The sequence below is a fragment of the Crocodylus porosus genome, unplaced genomic scaffold, assembly GCF_001723895.1.
Source record: "Crocodylus porosus isolate Cpor-Errol unplaced genomic scaffold, CroPor_comp1, whole genome shotgun sequence".
In the NCBI taxonomy this organism is placed as follows: Eukaryota; Metazoa; Chordata; order Crocodylia; family Crocodylidae; genus Crocodylus; species Crocodylus porosus.
Genome location: NW_017728907.1, coordinates 20,989,553 through 21,009,164, shown reverse-complemented (window position 1 = coordinate 21,009,164; position 19,612 = coordinate 20,989,553). Strand labels below are relative to the sequence as shown.

The 19,612-nt window shown below is 46.9% G+C and overlaps 1 protein-coding gene across 3 annotated transcripts in view; it reads right to left on the bottom strand.

Annotated features, from left to right (window-relative positions):
- Positions 1–19,612, bottom strand: part of CACNA1E (calcium voltage-gated channel subunit alpha1 E) — a 229,610-nt gene that overhangs the window by 163,680 nt on the left and 46,318 nt on the right. For all 3 annotated transcript variants that reach the window (XM_019530950.1, XM_019530951.1, XM_019530952.1), the window contains exons 4-6: positions 8,569–8,672; positions 5,534–5,686; positions 3,463–3,644 (exon numbers count right to left, since the gene is read on the bottom strand). In XM_019530950.1, coding sequence (XP_019386495.1) covers positions 3,463–3,644; positions 5,534–5,686; positions 8,569–8,672 — 439 coding nt within the window. The remainder of the gene's footprint in view (positions 1–3,462; positions 3,645–5,533; positions 5,687–8,568; positions 8,673–19,612) is intronic.

Here is a 19,612-nt window from a genome sequence, read left to right as displayed (position 1 = left end):
GACTCTGGGGCCCCAATCTCTATGCACAAGACTGGATGGAGGTGGTACAGGGTCCTGGGGCTCCAACTGCAGCATACTGGGCTAGATGAAGGTAGCAAAGGGTCCCATGATCCCGATCCTGGCACACAGGGCCACATGGAAGGGTGTGAGGTCCTGGGGCTCGAATCCTGACTTGTGGAGCTAAGTGAGGGCAGTGTAGTCCTGATCTGGGAGTACAAGTCCAACACTGAGATGTAGGGTCTGATCTACCTCACAGACCAGCCCCATGTCACTCATATGGCCCACAGGGTCAAAAGGTGGAGCACCACTGCCATACAGCATGGACTCTGACAGTGCAGAACTGCCCTTTCTCTCTGGTGACTGAAACCCATTGCCCAAACAAGAGCCTGTAATAGCCTTTGCACGGGGATGTAAATGCATGTCTAAGTTCCAACAGAAACCAGAAACTTTCATATTTTTTATACACACCTGCTCTGTCATCTATTACTACGGTGATTTAAGACATCACCATAACATACACCCTGATTCCACAGTTCAAGATTAAGAGATCAACCAGGAATGGAGCATCTCTGAAATCTCACCAGTGCTTGTGAAGCTGTCAGGAATAAGCACTAGCCCCAGAACTCAACCCAAGTCTGAATCTTAATTAAACGTTTTCTGAGTATAGATGGGCCTGAGCCACAGAGTTGGCTCTCTGCCTGGGGCTTTCACAGAGCACAGGATTATTTAGATTTTGAAGACTGGATTCTTTGGTTTTGAGCTTTGCAAATAGTCTGTGAAGTTGTTTCTGAATAGTGGTAATGGTGATGGATGGAGGATGCTGTCTGTTTGGTGGGTTCACAGTTACCAGTGCAGTCCAGTATTCTCTGTTCATGTGGGGGTTCTGCTTTGACAGGAACTGGGGAGTGTAGCCTCATGCAATTCAATATCTAGCCTGATATCTAATATGAAGATGTCTGAGAAATCAAGGCAAATTTTCCATGCTTTTTATAGCCAAATAAGCAAGTCTTAGGGATGAGACATCCCAATTCCCTGTAGCTGGGTGACCAGCAGTACTTGGAGCCCACAGACCACAGCCTGCAAGTCTCCTGAAAGACTCTTTGCATGTTGCCTGATTGGTAAAGGCTTCATTATCTAGTTGTGTTCATTTGCCCATAGTCCAATTCTAAAGGCTGGCCTCCCCTAGTCCATCATTCCCAATGGATACCTGTCCATTGGGCTCAGGAAGCACTCACAAAGGCAACTCTCCTAAAAGCACTAGGAGACCTGCTTGAAATAGTGGTCACAGAGTTAGGGCCCACTTTCTGAGAGGACAGAACTGGACAAAATCCTAAGTTGGCAGAAGACACAGCAGGTTGAAGTCCCATAGGTCATACAGATGGCCAGCTTTCAGACCAGGAGGAGACAAGAAAGGACAGGGTATTAGAGGCAAGCAAAAGAAGCACTTGCCATACACGGAGAGGAAGTCATGAATGTGAGAATCAAACTGCCAAAGGCAGCGAGAGACACTGCAAATGTAAATGCATTTAAAAAAAGAGCGAAGCCCTGAGAAGAAAACAAGATTACAGAGTGTGAAAGCTAGTAAGGCAGGCAGGGGGATGGAGGTGGGCTGCAGCCCCAAATGTTCCCAGCCCCAGTATTCTGAGGTGAACAATAGGCTCAGAGACAGAGAGGTGTATTTCCTACCCAGATCAAGCAGAGTGTAGGAGGAGCATGTGCATGTGATCTATACATTAGCTCACTCCCTCACATGTGTGCATGTGTGAGAGACAGAGAGAGAATATGCGAGCACAGGAGATAAGCGTGCATGTGCACGTGTGAACAGGAGATGAGAATGACTAAGACAATCAGCCCATCTGGCCCTTCACCTCCTATTGCTGGACATTTCATGGGATACAACTGAATAGCAACCTAATGGACAACCCCTGTTTAAATGCTTCAGAGGTAAGGGGAATTACAGCAGAAGTGTTCTGTGGAAGACAATCTCCTTGGCAGCATGTCTAGATATCCATGGGCAGCAGTCACTGGAGACAAGTTTCTACTCCCATTTCTCAACTAAGAAATGTTAATCTTTAATTCCACAACACAGTTCTGCCACTCCTTGCCAGGGCAGAGAATGCCAGACACAAGCCATCTTCTTTAGCAGGAGGAAGACCAAAGTCCCCTGGTGGATCTGCCTATTTTTCTAAACTGTCCCCCGGTTTCCTAGTTGTTTAAATGTCACTCACTGATCCCTTTTGGCTTGCTGAGTTATTCATACCCCCTAAGAAGAGCCCTGTGTGAAGACACTGGTAAAGATGAGGCATGCAGAATTTTGTCTTTTGCTGTCCTACGATCAGATTAGTGACTCTACTCACATAAGTAAACATTCACATGAAGAACTTTTTGGCACATCATCCAAGCCACAAACTGCACACTGCATCCTGCTCTCCATTCAGTGTAGCTGATCGCTCACAGATCTCCCTGTGAGAGATGCCAAGCTACACATCACTGTATGTTCCAGACACTGAAGGACATTAAGGGTGTGGCACCACTGAAGACAACAGACATTACACTGGGGATGGATTTGGCCACACATCCCCTCTTGCACAGATTGCCCTCTTCTCATGGTCTCATTTCCATTCCCTGCCTCATCTCAGCCCCACAACACACATGGGTCCCCGTGCCATTTGGGACACTGCCAGGATACAGAACTACAATCCTAGCCTCTTTGCAAACAAAAGTAAAAACCACGACACTCAAGAAACTTCATCCATGAATCCAAAACCAGCCATGTGGCACAAAGACCCTCTGTGCCATCAGCACACAGACCCCTCATATAGTTTCAAACAAAGCAACATGCAGAAATGCATGTATCATTCCCCTCTGAGGAGACTGCATGTATTACTGAGCTGCAGCCATTTCAGAGCTCAGCAAATCACGTCTACAGTCCTAGGGTGACACCTTAATGTCTGAGAAGTTTTGCATCGGGGTGACTTGGACATCTCTTCCACTTACACTGGGAAAAACAGTGCCCTGGAGCATGCTTATGGTGCACTGGTTGCAAACAGGTGTGTGAGCAATGTGGGGAGGGCTGATCTTTTCCATCTTTTCAGAAGCCAAACCCTTGGCAGGCCTGCGGCACTTAACCTGCTCCATGACGTAACACAAATCCAGCTCAGGGATAAGGGCAAGGTGTCACATGTTCCTCTAAATAATTAGATTTCCCTCCTTTCCAGGGTTCTCAGATGTTCATGAGATAACAGGGCTGAGCCCAGGCTGTAGACATAAAGTAGATACCTGTCCTTCTTCAGCATTTTCTATCCAGCTGTTAAGCAGCAGCTTCATTAGCTCCAATGGAAGATCCTGGAGCAGTGACTTCCCCACACCTGCAAGCTTTGTTGGGAAATGTGCCCCATCTCTGCTTCCTTGCCCCATGGAATGCCAGAGATTCCCCAATGCACCACTGCAGACCTTACTCACGTTGTACAGCACTGTGGTCCACCCTTCCATGGTAATGCACTGGAAGACGGTCAACACAGCAAAGAGGATGTTGTCAAACTGAGTGATCCCATCATTGGGACCAATCCACTCCTTACATTCGTAACCCGGGGGGCACCCTTGCACTCCACAGGGATGAGGAGGGTCCAGCTCTTCTAGTTCACCTGCAATCATAGAGATAAAGGAGGCACTGAGGTGAGGTAGACAGGCACAAGCTCCAATATCCAAAGGAAGGTTAGAGGGGATTTGCCTCCTGCTGTAGTAATGCTCTCCTGTCCAAGGGTTACTTAGGTTCTCTGGAATTTGCATGACCTGCAGCGCCCTGATGTTCCAGCCCAGCCAGGGTTTATTGCTTTCTCTCACTGACCCCAGTGCTCTGTCAATGCATTTCATTCTCAGCCTGAAGCCTTCCCAGTGAATGATGCCCCAGAGTGCAAATGACACACTCAATACGCCTCATTCTTGACCTGCAACAAAGCCCAATTTCCTGGGTTTGGCTCCTCCTGAGCAGGGATGGCCAGTTATGTTGAAGCACATCCACCTCTCATTCAATTTCCCTTTCTGCCTGACTCTCCTTGGACTGGAAGCTTCTCAGGGCAAAGACGGCTCCTTTCCTGCCTGTCTGGAAACTATCCAGCACATGGCGGGCGCCTTCATTAACAGACAATAATTTTCTAAAAAGGTGGCGGCATTTCTTCTCTGTATTGAAATGTTGCCAGCTCTGGCTACTTAGATGCAAGACTTGTGATATATGGGGTGTTCCTCTGAGGACAATGAGGATCTCATCTTTTGTTTGTTAACAGAGCAGGCTGCTGGTCCTTCTGGTTCTCAAGAGTGCATCCAAAAGACTCAAAAGGAAATGCAAAGGCAGACCTCATTTTCATTAGTATTTTAAGTCTCATAACCTTAAACTGATTTTTGCAGGCTAACTCCTGATTTATGGTTGGCTCTACTGAGCCTGAGAAACAGGAACCCTCCTCTTTTAAAATGAGATCAACTTCTATTAGATGCCAGAAGATAACTACCCCGGTTTCTGGCATCTACCTTTTTCGTTCTTTGATTGATTGACTGATTTACTGATAAAGAATGCTCAGACTGTCAGCTACTGGGGCTTGGAGAGCATGAATGTCTGTAAAAGTCTTTGGGCCCCTTAAGAGCTAGAAGTCTACAAAATGTAGCTCCCCAGGAAGAACAAAAGATCCAGAGGTTTTATGACCTAGGAACAATCATCTGGGGTCTATACAAGGGATGCTCAGAGCTCAGTAGGTAGAAAGCATAGGACTAAGTACAAAAGAGTAATTTGAATGGCATTGCTCTTATCTGAGTTTCATTCTGCTAAATAATGCCAGCCCAGAGAAACAGAACTAGAAGTGACTTATTAGAGTTTGTATCTACTCCCCTGCCTGCTAAATCCATTCACTGTCTAAGAGGGAGGTTATCCCTGGTTGAAATTTCTAATAAATCAATCCATCTCTTCATCTCCATAAGAAACCTGGTCAGAAAATAGGAAATGATTCCATGAAAATGCATCCCCATTTTCCCAGTGTTCCTGGCACCCTCCCCAATTGACAACAAGGTCCATGAAGAGAATGACAGAGTATAACATTCAATAGAGAAGGAAAGCCAATTGATGAACCCTAAGCTCCAGATGTGTTGCACCTCTGTCTAGGATATAACAGAGATGACAAGTAGTAAGCTGTAAGACAGGTGGCCTTAGGTTTCAGCCAGTACTGCTGTGAAGTGGCATTTATCTATACTGTGTCCTTCAGGAGCAGTGGTTCAGGATTTTCTCAGTTGTTGGCTTTATGAAACGACAGCTGTGTTGGCATCTACAGTGTCAGTGTTAACACACAAACATCAACCCACTGCACTGCTTATGTCATGTATGACAACCTGAACCAGAAAGGCTAGGGTTTCCAAAGTGGGCTCATCATATGCACCTAGCTCCATATAAAGACAAACAGGCCCTTTTATCCTCAACTCATCCTGCTGTACCTTACTTGCATGATATAAAGAACAGCATAAAAAAGGAGAAAGAAGACTACTTCCCTACCTGAATTATTTGCGTAGCAAGCCCGGTGCAGCTTCCCACTGTAGAACTCCAGGCCAATGATGGCAAACATCAGAATAGCAAAAAAGAGCAGCAGGCCTATCTGGAGAAGAGGCACCATGGCCTTCATGATGGACTTCAACACGATCTGTAAACCTAAATGAGAGGAGAGAGAACACAGCTCAGGGACAGTCCCCATCACCAGGCCTAACAAATGACTATAATCCTTCTTCTTTCCTCAAGAGGGTCTCTTAGCAAGAACAGGATGAACCTTAGAGATGACAAAGGATCAACAGCCACCCAAACACATGAAGACACAGGCCAAAGCACACAGTGAAGGAGTCCTTGCCAAAAAGTCTGAAATTTGAACAAAGCTTTCTCTCAGCCATCATTCTCTAACTGCAGAGATCCACCATTGGGGCAGAGAGGAAAGCTGTACCCTTAGGGAAGCAGCATGGTCCATGGAAAGTGCACCAGATGTACGAGATCTCAGTTCTGTGTCTGGCTTCACTGCCAACTTGTTCATCACCATGGGCAAGTCATCTCACTGGGTTTTGTCTTTGGCTTCCCCTCACCCTTTGACTGTTTAGTCTATTCATACTGAAAACTCCTCAGGACAGGCAGTCTCTTACTGTGTCATGCAGAACATTGTACCATGGGGCCCTGATCTGACCTAGGGGCTTGAAAAGCTACCATGATAAAATAACAGCACCCTCTCCTCTGTGCTTTAGGACTGTGTGGAAATTGCAAGGTAAGCAGGTGGGGCCACATTTTGAAGGCTCAGAGGAGCAGATGCAAAATTGCTCTATATCCACTTCACAAGCAATAACATATGCTTACACACCCATGAACATTTTATGCACAAAAAATCAAGGGAGTGCATATATTGCTCCCTGCTTCCATGCAAAATTACTTAGTCTGTGCATCGAAAGGCAGGACTGTGTGCACACTCAGGAGTTAGGTGCACAATCTATGTAATACATTTCTTGCCTGATAACTTTCATGGCTTTTGCTCTCCAAACATGCTGTGCAGACACTTACTTTGGATAATGATGTGGGAAAAGCTACTGGGAGCACAAGCAGTGTTTCTAAGTAACTTGGCAGAGGAGGAGAGTTTTTAAGAATTTTCCCCATCTGAACTTCATGGTCCAAGAGAGCCACTGATAGGTGGGGCACTGACAGGTGGGCACAGTAATACAGTGTATGCTTTCTTTATACAACTCAGCCTCAGCACTTTACTCCTGACCTAATCTTTCAATTAGGGCATTTCCAGAGCTGGGATTAAGCCACACTGTGACTGCTTGCTTGCTGCCTAATTATTTTTTAAAGAGTGGATTTACTACTGGCATGAAATGTCAGGCAGAGATAGGACACATAGGGAACATGAAGGGCAAGTTCTTTTATCTATTCTTTCTTTGCAAAGAGGCCCTCACCCGGCTATTCTGAGAGCATCACCTAGGCCAGTAAGATAGGGAGTTCAGTCTCAATCCAGAGGACGACTTCTGTAACATGGACACTGTGCACTACAAACCCGACAGCAGCCACAGGCTCCTCTCCCAGAGACCATGAAGCAGTGGTCAGACAGTAAATGATTTGGGAGTCACACCCTGGAGACAGAAGGCTCCATATGCTATGACCAAGTCCTGGTGACCACTAAGCCAAAGGACATGATGTCCTCTTGGGATACCCTGCTGGTGAACAAATTCCTCCCCTCTGGTCTCTCTCCAGAATGGAAAGCCTTGTGCACTCCTTCACCCACAGTCCCGGCATGACCCAGTCTACCAATTTACTGGTGCATGCAAAACGCTGTATACTGGGTGTCCGGAAGAAGAAGGGATTAAGAGTAGCAAGTAGACTGACTTCTTTATATATCCCCATCATGTAGATGAAAGTGAAAATGAAATCTCCCCAGAAGAAACCTCAGGCCTGGAAGGATCCAACCACCCATTGTCTTCTGCATGGCAGCTGAACAGGAATCTCTGGGTTCAGTCAATTCTTTAGGTTCCCAGCCTTGATCCACTAGAGAGTAATTGGGCCTTCCACTGGCTGTGAAGGAGGAAAAACTACCAACAGCCTGCAAAATCTTTTCATCCAAGAGTTTGTCATGCTTCCTCCTGGGTTACCAAAGGGGCCTGTGAGAACAGGGAAAAGGGAGAGCTGAGCTCCTTCTTCCTGGAAAACACTAAATTCTGGTCTCCTTGGCTAGGGACAGAAGTTACACATAAACAGGTTTAAGTCATCAGAAACTGGTTTAAACCTGTAACAGAACAGAAGCTTGGTGCACATAAACTAGTTTCAAAATGGCAGAAACTGGTTTAAGATAAACTTGGTTGAATGTAGTATCAGACTTAACTGATTTGAGTCAAACTGTTTTATGAAATTTCTGACCCAGAGCCCTTCCTGGTTCAAGTTAAATCAGAGTCCCCCAGCATCCCAGCATGCTTTCCAGCCCTGGGCTGGGCTGTGCTGTCTCTTCCAGCAGAGAAGGGCTTGGCTGGGGGGAAAGGAGAAGGCAGGACTGCCTTCCCAGGATAACCCCAGCTGGGGTCTGGGGCCAGGGAGGGGTTTAAACACCCCTTCCCCCAAGTACAGAGCTTCACTGCTGCTAAAACTTACTGCTGGCTGTGACTGTGAACTACAAATCCCAGAGACCTCAAGAACAGCAGAAGAGGAAGCGAACGCACAGCCCATACTGGCTACATGCCAGAGAGCCGTGCTCTAGCACCTCCCAGCTTCTGGCCTGAGCCACTGCAGGCATGTGGCTCCATTGCCTCAATCAAAAGTAAATGTGTGTCCAGTTGTTTCTCAGTTTAATCTCTGCATCTTAGACTACCTGCAAATACTAAAGCAATTCAGCTTCCGGCTTTTAGACTATCTGTACTTAGCCCTTGAAGTCAGTGGATTTTCACCAGTGACTGCAGTGTGACTATGACTTCACTCTCTCCATCCCGAGTGATCATATAAGGGTTTTTCCAAGCCTGAAAGGCACAAAGAATGAACATAAATAGCCTGGCAAGGCACCAGGAGATGAGACTTACTGGGAATGCCTGAGACGAGCTTCAGAGGTCTGAGCACACGCACTGCCCGCAGTGTCCTCAGATCCACGTGTGTGTTGAAGTGGGTTCCAGCTGTGGCAAGGATGCTGCAGCCAAATCATAAGAAAGCAGAGTCACTATTTATAGAGCCTTGGCAGTGCAAACATTACTTGAAGAGGGAAGCAGAATGGCTTGGCCATCACCGTCGAGGCACCTCACAGCCTGAATTGGTGCACCTTGCCCTCCAGTGAGTCAGCTCTGTGTGTTCAGTCTAAACATAGCAGTGTTTGCTGAGCAATAAAGATAATAATTAAAATCAACACACTGGGGCCAGGATCTGCATTCCCAGCCTGAGCTCAGTGAGATCCACCCAGCACTGTACTGAGGCACTGAGTTGAAGGCTCAGCCTTTGGCCTGGATCCTCAGGATTGGCCCTTTGACATAAGGGCAAGTCAAGAGGTGTAGGTACTATACCAATTGTACAACTTGCTGATCACAGAGCTGCTGAGCATCAGTTCAGACCCAACACACACTTTAGAGCAGCTTCAAGGCTGCACTAGGTTTTGCCCGGTGGTAACATCCATCCCTCACTTTGGCACTGGTAGACCAGCCTTTAATGGTTGCATAAGCCAGAATCAGGCATCCTGTCAACCCCCTCATCAGCATAGGGTATACAGCACACCACAGTGCCATGCAGAGGAGCTGAGCTAATTCTGAGTGAGAAGCAGTGTACTTTAGCCCAAGCAAAGCAGTATGCTAAGGCACTCTGAATTAGCTAGATCCAGTATCTCTATATGGCACTGCACTGTGCCATGTAGACATGCCCTCAGCATGTGGTGGAATACACCCAGCAGTAGCAAGTAAGCCTGAATCAACTAAGCTTTACAGTTTACATTGCCATTTACATCTGCGTGGCTTTGACTGCAAAGGGCTCCCAGATAAGGAAGGAAGTGTTTTATACCCTGTTGTCTCTGGTGTAAGCCACTCTGGTGCCAGGCAAGGGGAGAGGCGGATTCCAACATCCATGCAAAGTAGCATGAACCATTAGCAGCTCCCTGTAATTATATCCTGAGTTTTTAAAACTGTTGATATGGTGCTCTTCAGAACTGTTACTTTTCTTATGGGATCAATTTAATCTCCCTCCAGGGCACTATCAATCTGGAGCAGAGACAGCACTCAGAAGATCAGCGTCTTTCCCCAGGTAGTTACTGACACAACTCAGGATTAATACTCTTCAAGCTAAAGTTAACATGTGCCTTGAACCTGTCAGTGTCACAGCACAGCTGGACAATGGTGGAGTCCAGCCCTGGGGACTGAACAGTAAGCAGCAACCATGATGGGAAGAGAAACAACCAATGGGGTATACTTCTGTAAGGAGGCCACATATTCCTGTGTCCTGAGGAGTGTTAAATAGAGTGCATGTGCTCAGGCCGTCTCCAGGAAGGGTGCAGATAGGGCTGCCTTGCTGGAATGTAGATGCTACATGTCACAGCAGGAAACTGAGCATCAGATAGTGATTAATCTTGTACAGAAAGGCCAGATTAGGAGTCAGGGAGTGAGGGCCTTCCCTTGCGCAGCCCACATAAGCATCATACACAATACCAGAACTGCTCAGGCCTTGCTGTTTTCAGGGTGTGAGCTACCTACTGGCAGAGGGCAGGGACAGCTGGAGGTGTATACAGGCTGCCTGCTCCACCAAGAGCAGCTCTCTCCCCACAGCTGTGCCCGTACCCCATGATCTGGCCCTGCAAATGGAAGGATTTGCTTTAATCAAGGAGCGTGTTATGGGAGCTTCCAGGCTGCAACCTAGTGCACACTAACACAGAACCCCATGTCCCACCATGTCCAAGTGACGGGAACCTTACTGTGAGCATACAACCTAAAGGAGCTGAAGTGATCTTACTCTCTTCAAACAAGCCAGAATCGCCAACTCACAAACATACCATAACTGTCAGAACAGGTAGTGTTCTTCTTAAAGCCCCGCTCTTGGACTCATGTGACAAACTCCTCCATGACCGTTTCAGGCTGGACATAAGGAAGAACTTCTTTACAGTCCGAGCCCCCAAGGTTTGGAATAGACTGCCGCCGGAGGTGGTTCAAGCACCTACTTTGAACACCTTCAAGAGAAATTTGGATGTTTATCTTGCTGGGATCCTATGATCCCTGCTGACTTCCTGCCCCTGGGGCAGGGGCTGGACTCGATGACCTTCCAAGGTCACTTCCAGCACTAATACCTATGAAATATGAAATCTATGATTACATCCAAACTCCAGGCTTCATTCAATAAGGATGTAAATGTTGAGCCTTTGGGCCCATAGAGAAGAGCTCAGAAACTAGAAGGCAAATGGGAATTCCCAACGAGTCATTTATAAAATGTCACTATTGTTACGCTAATCTCATGATTTTTGGCTGGGGGCCTGACTTTCAGTTCCTGAATGCTTGGCATTGATGATACGGCAAGGCGCACACTGAATTGTCCTACCGCAGGCTTACAGAGGAGACTAGTAATCCCCAACTTTTCAACCCGAGCTCATATGCAGGACTTCTGCCTTCCAATATCTTTCCTCACCAGCACAGCGGGACGGGTGCATAGATCCAAAGTAATAAGTGATAAGGAGGACAGAGAATAAGAAGGAACCTAGACTTGAATTAGTGAAAGGATCACGGTGTGGTCACCAGGTTATTGCTGCCTAGGAAAAGGACCCAGGCCAGAGAGGGAAGCGTCCATCATGCTGCCATTTCCACCCCTACCCAACCTGTGCTTTTTTACTGCTCAGTCTTGAGAGCAACAGACCAGATTCACAACAGTCTTATGATGATGTTTGCTCACCCAACACAGAGCATCAGGCCTTGTGTTTCATCATATGCCCATGAAGGGGTGGATCTGGGAGGTTCAGTGGTGCTGTCACACCTCCCCCCCACCCCCCCCTTCCACACTAGGTCACAGGCTGACAGCTTCAGTTCCCTGGGGACCCAGACTCCTGAGTCACCTACAGAGTCCAAGGAGGGCTGGAGTGTGGTGCCGCTTGGGACACCCAAGGGAACCAGGTGAGGAAGGGGGCACTCATTCACTTACACTGCTATCTCATGCTAACTGAAGACAGGGGAAGCTCCACAAGCACTCGTGGCTCACTCAAGCTTGGGGCTGCCAGAAGTGGCTGTGCAGGATGCTGGACTCCACAGCAGCAGGCAGGTTTCTACTCTTTCCTCCTCCACAATGTTTCCTCTGTTGTCCCGGGAAGCAGGTAGAGGCTGGGCCCCATCCAGCACTTGTTTCTGCCCAGCAGGCAACACCCCATATGACTGATCAGGGGCAGGTGCTGAAAAGAGGGACCTGTCCACAGCCACTGCTGTCCCTGGCCCAGCCCAGCACCCTATGCTCCTGCTCATAGAAGCTCCCAGCCACAATGGGGCAGGAGTGGCTCTGGGGCCTAGGTTCCTAAATCTGTCCATGTCCCCATATGTACAGTCTTCCACTCACTCTTTTGGCTGCCTGCCTAGGATGTTACCCCACACCCACTGCTGTGCTGGAGAAGCACGTGCTATCTTGTGTGCCCTACTGTGCATCACATGAGGACCTGAAAAAACCAAGCCTCAGGGTCATGCCCTCAGCTGATGTGAACTGCCAGAGCTCCCTGGAAGTTGGTTCAACCAGGCAGATCTTCACCAGCTCATGGTCTGGCCTCGGTGTTCTCTGAGCTTCAGAGAGAGTTCACAAGGGGCATTACTAACTCTGCATCCAGCCTATTCTGGAAAAAGCAGGGAGGGGAAGGGAAACAGTATCTGAGTATGGGGGGGGCACAGAGGAAGTTGAAGGGGGAGAAAGAGAAGACAGGGAGAAGAGTGGGACAGAGGGAGGGAGCAACCTCAGGGCTGTTTGCAGCAATCCAAAAACCTAGGGAAATTGGGTCATTGTTCCACTAATTCATCTAATTACAGGCCAGAACAGCTCTCTGCTATGTCTCCTGTGTGCTGAGCAATTAGCGCTCCTTCTACTCTTGCTCCCTGATGTACAGTGGGTACAAACCTGCCCCCTTCAGAAAGAGGAGTTTTGTTTCCTAGACAGACAGGAGGAACTATTTAACATCAAATCAGGTTGTTACAACTGAGTTCTTTTCCCCCTTCTGCTTATGATGATGGATTTGAAAATGGTAAATTGGGAAGCACTGAGAAATAAACACCTGTTGTCTAGCGAACCTGGAAGCTGCTTTGGGCCACGGTTCTTGCCTGACAGTATCATGCCACTGCATTTAATAATAAAAATGTCTGTTAAGGTAATGCCTAAGACCCTACCACAAAGCAAGCCCTGTTGCTTTGGGTGCTGGACAAACACAAGTGTGGCCGACTGACCCTGCCCCTAGGAACAAAACGAGTACAGGGTGGTATTCAGGGTGTGAACAATGGGGACAGGGGAGAACACCGTGCTTGTTCCATATTAGCTTTGGGGAGGAGGGTTACATGGAAGGGGGCAAAATAAAAAGGAAAAGAAATTGAAGTGAGAGGACTATCAAAGGGAAGGGGAGAAAGATACAAGGCAGGGGAGAAGAGGGTTAATAGGTGTGGAGTAGAGCTCAAGTGAAGGGTTGGAGCCAACAGTCCCTCAGTACAAGGTTGTCAAAGTCCAGTTCCCCCTGTAGAAAGCCCCATGAGCTGCTTCTGCACTTGTTCCTACTGGTTGGAGTCTCTGGCTGGTTCCTTTTTGTAATTTTCTCTCATGACCACATGGACCCTGGGGTTTTAGTGCCCCCCAACATGGCAGAGCATTTCCTCTGAACCATTCTGGAGGTGTCCAGGAAGGTGTCCCAGCTTGGCCCCTATAATGCCTTTTCTCCTCTCCCAACCCCAAAAGCAACAATCCCAGCTTCAACTGCTTCCATGATTGCTCTTGTCATGCATGGATGGCATGCACCCTCTTACCCACAGGAACCCATTATCGGGCATGTCCAGTAAAATGCACTGGTTCCTGAAGCATATGCACTAGAACAACCAGAATCCCACTCGTCTGCTCAGCAGTCTGACTGACTGCACTTGGCCTCTGACAAGAAAGCACAGCTGTCTCCCTTGCCTGTGGGTAGGCACTTCTGTGGTTCCTTCAGCTAATCTTCCTCCTGTCCAAAAATGCCTCAGGGAAGGAGTGCAGCAGAAGCAAGAAAACAGGAAGCCAGGAAAAGGGAAATATATAGGGGCTGTAGGGAGCAGACATGAGTTGGGGGGTTCAAGGGAAGAAAAAGAAAAAAAGAGTCAGGGCAAGAGAAATGCAAGGAGAGTAGATGGGATAATAAAAAAGGAGGCCTTGGCATCAGGACTCTAGGGCAAGGGAGGAGACACCGAATGCCAACAGAGGGCCAATGCAGGCAGGGATCTGCAAGCAGAACTTGCCACAGGCTGTGAATGCAGAGGGGCCAAAAGAGGAAGGGAGGAGAGAACAGAAAAGTCAATGGAAAGGAGGAAAGGAAGATCAAGGTGGGAGCAGAAGAGAGATAGAACAGGATGAGAGCACAAAAGTATGTGTGTGTAAAAGAAGGACTTTCCAAGAAACTTCTCCATTCTGCTTCAGACACCTCACTGAGAAAACCTCTTACCCTGAACACTTCCTCCAGCCATTTCCAGACTAATCCTACTGATGTCCCCTCACCATGCAGCCCCAAGCCAGGCCCCTACAGTTTTCCCCTTAGCTTGTTATCAGGACTCTCAACAAGCCAATGTTACCCCTTAAGCCAATGTTAATCTGCTCCAACACTACCCAGCCCCCAGAGTGGCTTTTCCCCATAGGACAGAGGAGTCAAGATGAGGTAGGAGATTGGATGCCAGCTACCATACTTGGGCAGTCATGGCATCTGTTTTAGACGCACCTAATGTCAGCCATTCTTTTGAGGTCCAATGAACTGCATGGCTAAGAGATCCCCGATGTAACAATTTTCAGAAAAGCACTCTCTTTCTATAAAAGATCCTTATCTTTGGGGTCTACTCCTCATACACACACTCTTCTCCCTTCATCCAAAGCAGCTCAGATTTGCTGGCCTTCTCATTGTGCTGGAGGTAAAGGGAACTGGTTTTCCTGTATGCCACTCTACTTCCAGCTCCCAGTTCAACACCGGCACTTTATTTTAAGCATGTGAGTAGTCCCATTGACTTCAATTAGGCATATATATGAGTACCTTGCTGATGGGGGTCTTAATTAAGTTAAAAGTGCCTAGGATTGAAGCCTAAGACAGTTGCTTTGTTAAATTGGCTGTTAAAACAAAAATCAATAAGTATTATAAATTGTCATTATATAGTAATGTCTAGGAGGGAGCAGGGATGAGAAGCTTAGATTTCTCCTATTTCACTGCTGAGAACTAAAACCGAGGTTCTGCAGCAACCTGAACCCATTTTTCTCCAAAAGGGATAACTAGATTCCAGTCCAGCCTCACAGTGTTTGGTACAAGGCTGTTCTTCATGCCTGGGGCAGGCAGAGATCCCCAGGAGTCTCTTTTTTGTTTCCATATATGTGCGTGTGCTTGGGTGTCCAAACAAGCCTCAAAAGCTGAAGCAAAGCCCAATCTGTAACCACCAAGTTTTGACTCAGTGTCAGGCCAAAGCTATTCAAAACTGCCTGTGGGCTGACAGGGACGCAGCCTCAGCTATTCATACTTTCCCCACGGCTTGGCTGGGCTACAGCATTGCCTATATCTAAGCACAAAGACTTCAGCACTAAGGAAACTCCAGCACTGCAGAACACCATGGCGCAGCTCCTCAACCTTGTCTACTACCAGTTCATTAAACCCACCCTCCGCACCCTGTCCTGGCTTCCTATGGAATATCATATTCAATCTGAGATCTCAATCCTTATCTTCACAGTGCTCTGCAGCCTGACTCTAGGATTTCTAAAATATGGATGAAGCTCTGAGGTGAAGGCCATGGTCAGCAGCTTCGCTCCTGAGGCAGAATGGCGCTCTCCACAATGAGGGGGAAGCTGGTCTGTGCAGGGGGTGGAGCTTTCTCAGGGGGTGGCTCCCAACCAGGCAGCATGCTCACCTAGGAGCTAAGGACCAGGGTAAACCTTATTGCTTTCCACTCTAGAAACAAAGCACATTTCCTCACCCTTGCCTGCTCTAACAGATACTAGGCAACATGTGCACATACATTTATAATTTTTAAAAGTCCAAAATAAGACACCATGCTGCTCACTTTTCTCTCTTACCCCCCTCCCCCCACCACCTCTCTCTGCCCCTTCCCAAGGAAAAGGAAGAGGAAACACACACGTGAGAGAAGTTAGGTAGGTTGCTAAATGCACTACTAGAGGGATGGCTAGATACTCCAGTGATGGGTGTGGGGTATGAATCCATATAAAGCAGAACACAAGCAGAAGGAAATGTTTCTAATGCAAAGTCATAAAATAACCCAGATTTATGTGAAGGGCTTGCAAACCTTTTAATAAGCCTTCAGGCAAGTTTCATGTGATTCCAGCGCAAATACTTCATACCGCTCTAAATTAGCTGCTAAGAATGGGAGTCCTCTGTGGCAATGTGAGATGCTCACTGTCCCCACTCAGGGATGTGGAGCACATGGACAGTTTCAGCCTTCAAAATGAGTGAAGCAGCCCACTCCCCACCCCCCCGAGCCCGAGCCCGAGCCCGAGCCCGAGCCCATCTCTGACGGGCAGAGCAGCTAACAGTTCTGCAACCCACTAGCCATTGAAAAGACTGATCATACTACCAGGAACTTTCTGTTAGGGTCCATCAGAAAGATAAGCCTGCCTTACGTACACAAAACTAGCTGCCCGGCACCCAGTGGAGTGTGCAAGTGCATGGGCACACCCTTTGGTATTCACGACAGGTAGCACCGTAGACATTATTGGAAACCTCAAGTAAATAGCTAGCCAGCTGCAAGGGCATAGGCTTCCTATTTAGCATGTATGTGCAGACTTGTCGCCAGGGTTATCAGCCACGGGACTAACCCAAGCACCTGATTCCCACCATCCTTGAGCGCTTAACAATTTCATTCCAGATCTGATATATCCCTTAAGACCATCTCTAATTAATATGAGCATAATCAAACAGTAATGCCACTTTGCATTTAAGGACAATATATTTTTGACCCAAATTGTATCACGCATTCATTAACCCTTTTAAGACTACATGCAATTAGAACCTTATTATATGGTCTGGCCCATTTCTGATTTATTGAAAAAAAAAATCCTCTGTACAACATGTTGTTCTATTTCACCTGAAAATCACATTACTGAAGAACAGACCTGAATCTGAAATCATACACAAAAGATCCTCTTTGGGGTTGTTTTTATTTTATTTTCTCAGAGCTGAATGTTTTTCAAGGAAATTTCAAAAGGTTCAACCGAGTGTAACAAATCAACCACAAGGAAATAAGGAACAAATCTGAGTATCAAAACACATGGAAACTGCTTTAAGGCAACAGCAAAAACAAGCTAGACTAAACTGTGTAAGGAACAACTCAACCCTTGTATTCCAGGGATGGAAGGAACAGCCCCTCCCTTCTAGTGTCCCCTAGCCATGTTGTCATGTAACTTCTCATTATGGGATTTCTCACGTCTTCCCCCAAAACCCCAGTTACACAGAGGATTCTGAACTTGGTGGACCACTGCTCTGATCCAGCCTGACAATTCCTGCATCCCTAGAACAATCTATTTCCTTTCCAACAGTTATAACAAACACACCTCTTCCAACGCCAATGCACTAATAATTATTTCTTATTTTTAGGCAGAGACCCAAACTAAAATTATATCTCACAGTCCATGTTATCTGAAAAGGCTGCCAGATTGATCTATAAAAATCCCAGTGATCTCATGCTTTTCATCATAGGTATTGAAAAAAAGGAGAGCGAAGGCGTTTTTATAGGTCATACAGGCAAAGGGTTAGTTTTAACTCCTTCAGAAGGAAAGAAAAAATAAAGATTCCAAGTGAAGAGAAGAACAGAGAGAATCTATTGCAGCAATGCAAATGAGAGCAGAGGTATGAAGAGAATATATGCTAATAAGCAAAGTGTAATTGAACAGAAAGCAATCACTGGCAGAAAAAGCATGCCTGAGAAAAACTGATGTTTTCAGTTTGTAACTGGGATAATTATTTATTTTGTTTATTTATAGTTTTTCAATTTCATTAGCAAGCTCCCCTCTGTAAACAGCCCTTGTACATTCTCCGGGTCTCCTTCAGACTTTGCTTACACCAAAGGCTGAAAGAGACCCACTGAGCCAGGCTCCCAGATACTGTAAACTGAGACTGGTCTGCAGAAGTCAATGGAGCTGCAACTGGTGCACTCCATCGGAAGAGCTGGCTCAGTGATTTCAGTGGTGATGCTCTTGATTTATTTCAGGGTGAGTGAAAAAAGAAAAGAATCAGGGCAGTTCCACTTAAGAGCAAAACTTATAAAAAGGCTCATTGAATCAATATTTGCAACAAATCTCTCAGCCCACCATTAAGTTCACCCTTTCTGTATAATAATACTCCATTCTAACCACCAGCTTGGGGAAAGCAACGTCTGGCACTGTTCTCTAAGGATCCACAAACACAAAATCTACTGAAAGAAGGAACTTGACCAGAGGCCCAATATTCATTGCACTCATACCAATTTTGAATTGGTGTAACTGCAGGACATTAGTGTATTCCCTCCCAACCTCACTGATGCCAGTGAAGTCAGAAACAGGCTGTAGGCAAACAACTCCATGCACAACATAATCCATGGGCCTCATTTTCCCACGCCAAGCACTTTGTATTTGCAGACTGAGTGTGACATTTGTATATGCAGACTGAGTAGAACATTCTCGCCCAGGTAATATTTTACCCCTGATTTGCTTTCATTTTGCAGTGGTGCAGATGACTAAATAAGGGATACAGCAGCAGAGTCAGGCCTTCTATGCCCATTAATGGTTGTCACACTACACAAGTGAGTCACCCTCCCAACTCATATTCAACTTCCCTTCTTCCTTTTCCTGACTGAAAAGCTGCAGATGAGGCCAACCTTCTTCTCCTTTCGACCTTGGAGTCATGCAGCAGAGATGACAATGACAAAAATTCACCTCCCAAGGGCATCAGACCAAGCTTTTTATTTATTTATTTATTTAAATTGTCCTCATTCCAAGCCAAATTAGCCAAAACAAATTCCAAATCTGTGAGTCAGTGCAAAACCATAAGTGGCCCTACTACCTGCAAACACTCTCCACCCCCATCTGAGGCTTCAGATGTTTCCAGAACCTTTGGTGGGCATCCTACTTACAGGCCTAAGCAGCTTGGGATTCAGATACCCCCGAGTTTCGCTTGTCCTCAGCCATAAGGCCTCAGGAGCAAGCTAGGAAGGAGTATCCACTTTCCATAAAGTGGGTGTAAAGCCAAGATTTTCCCACTCCAGCAGCTATGTGGGAGGTTTACTATACATTACCTTGGTAGGTACTGTCCCTGTTCAGGAAAGCAGTCTTCCCTGGATCCGACTAGGAAGACCACCTCAGTGGTCACAGTGTTTCCCTTGCCAGGCAAGCATAGACTCCATTTGATCTGAGCCCACAAGAGGCCGAGCACCTGATGTTAAGCCAGGCAGATTTTCAGTCCCTCTTGAGGACTGTTCTCTGATAAGAGGTGTCACCCATGATTTTCGTTTACAAGTTATGCACACTGAGCCTTCTCTAGTTTTCTCATTAAATCGTTATTTTTCCAGGTCCTGAGACCCATTTAATGATCGGATGTCCTGGCTGGAGGAAGAGACCTTTCATAGGTTTCGTAGATATGTGGGCTGGAAGGGACCCCGGAGGATCATCGAGTCCAGCCCCCTGCCTCATGAGCAGGAAGTCAGCAGGACTCATAGGATCCCAGCAAGATAAGCATCCAAACGTGTCTTGAAGGCGTTCGAAGTGGGTGCTTGAACCGCCTCTAGGGGCAGGCTGTTCCAGACCTTGGGGCTCAGACAGTAAAGAAGTTCTTTCTTACATCCAGCCTGAATCGGTCACGGTGGAGTTTGTGACTGTTGGATCTTGTCATCCCTTGGGGCGCTCTGGTGAACAGCCATTCCCCCAGATCCTGGTGGTCACCCCCGATAAACT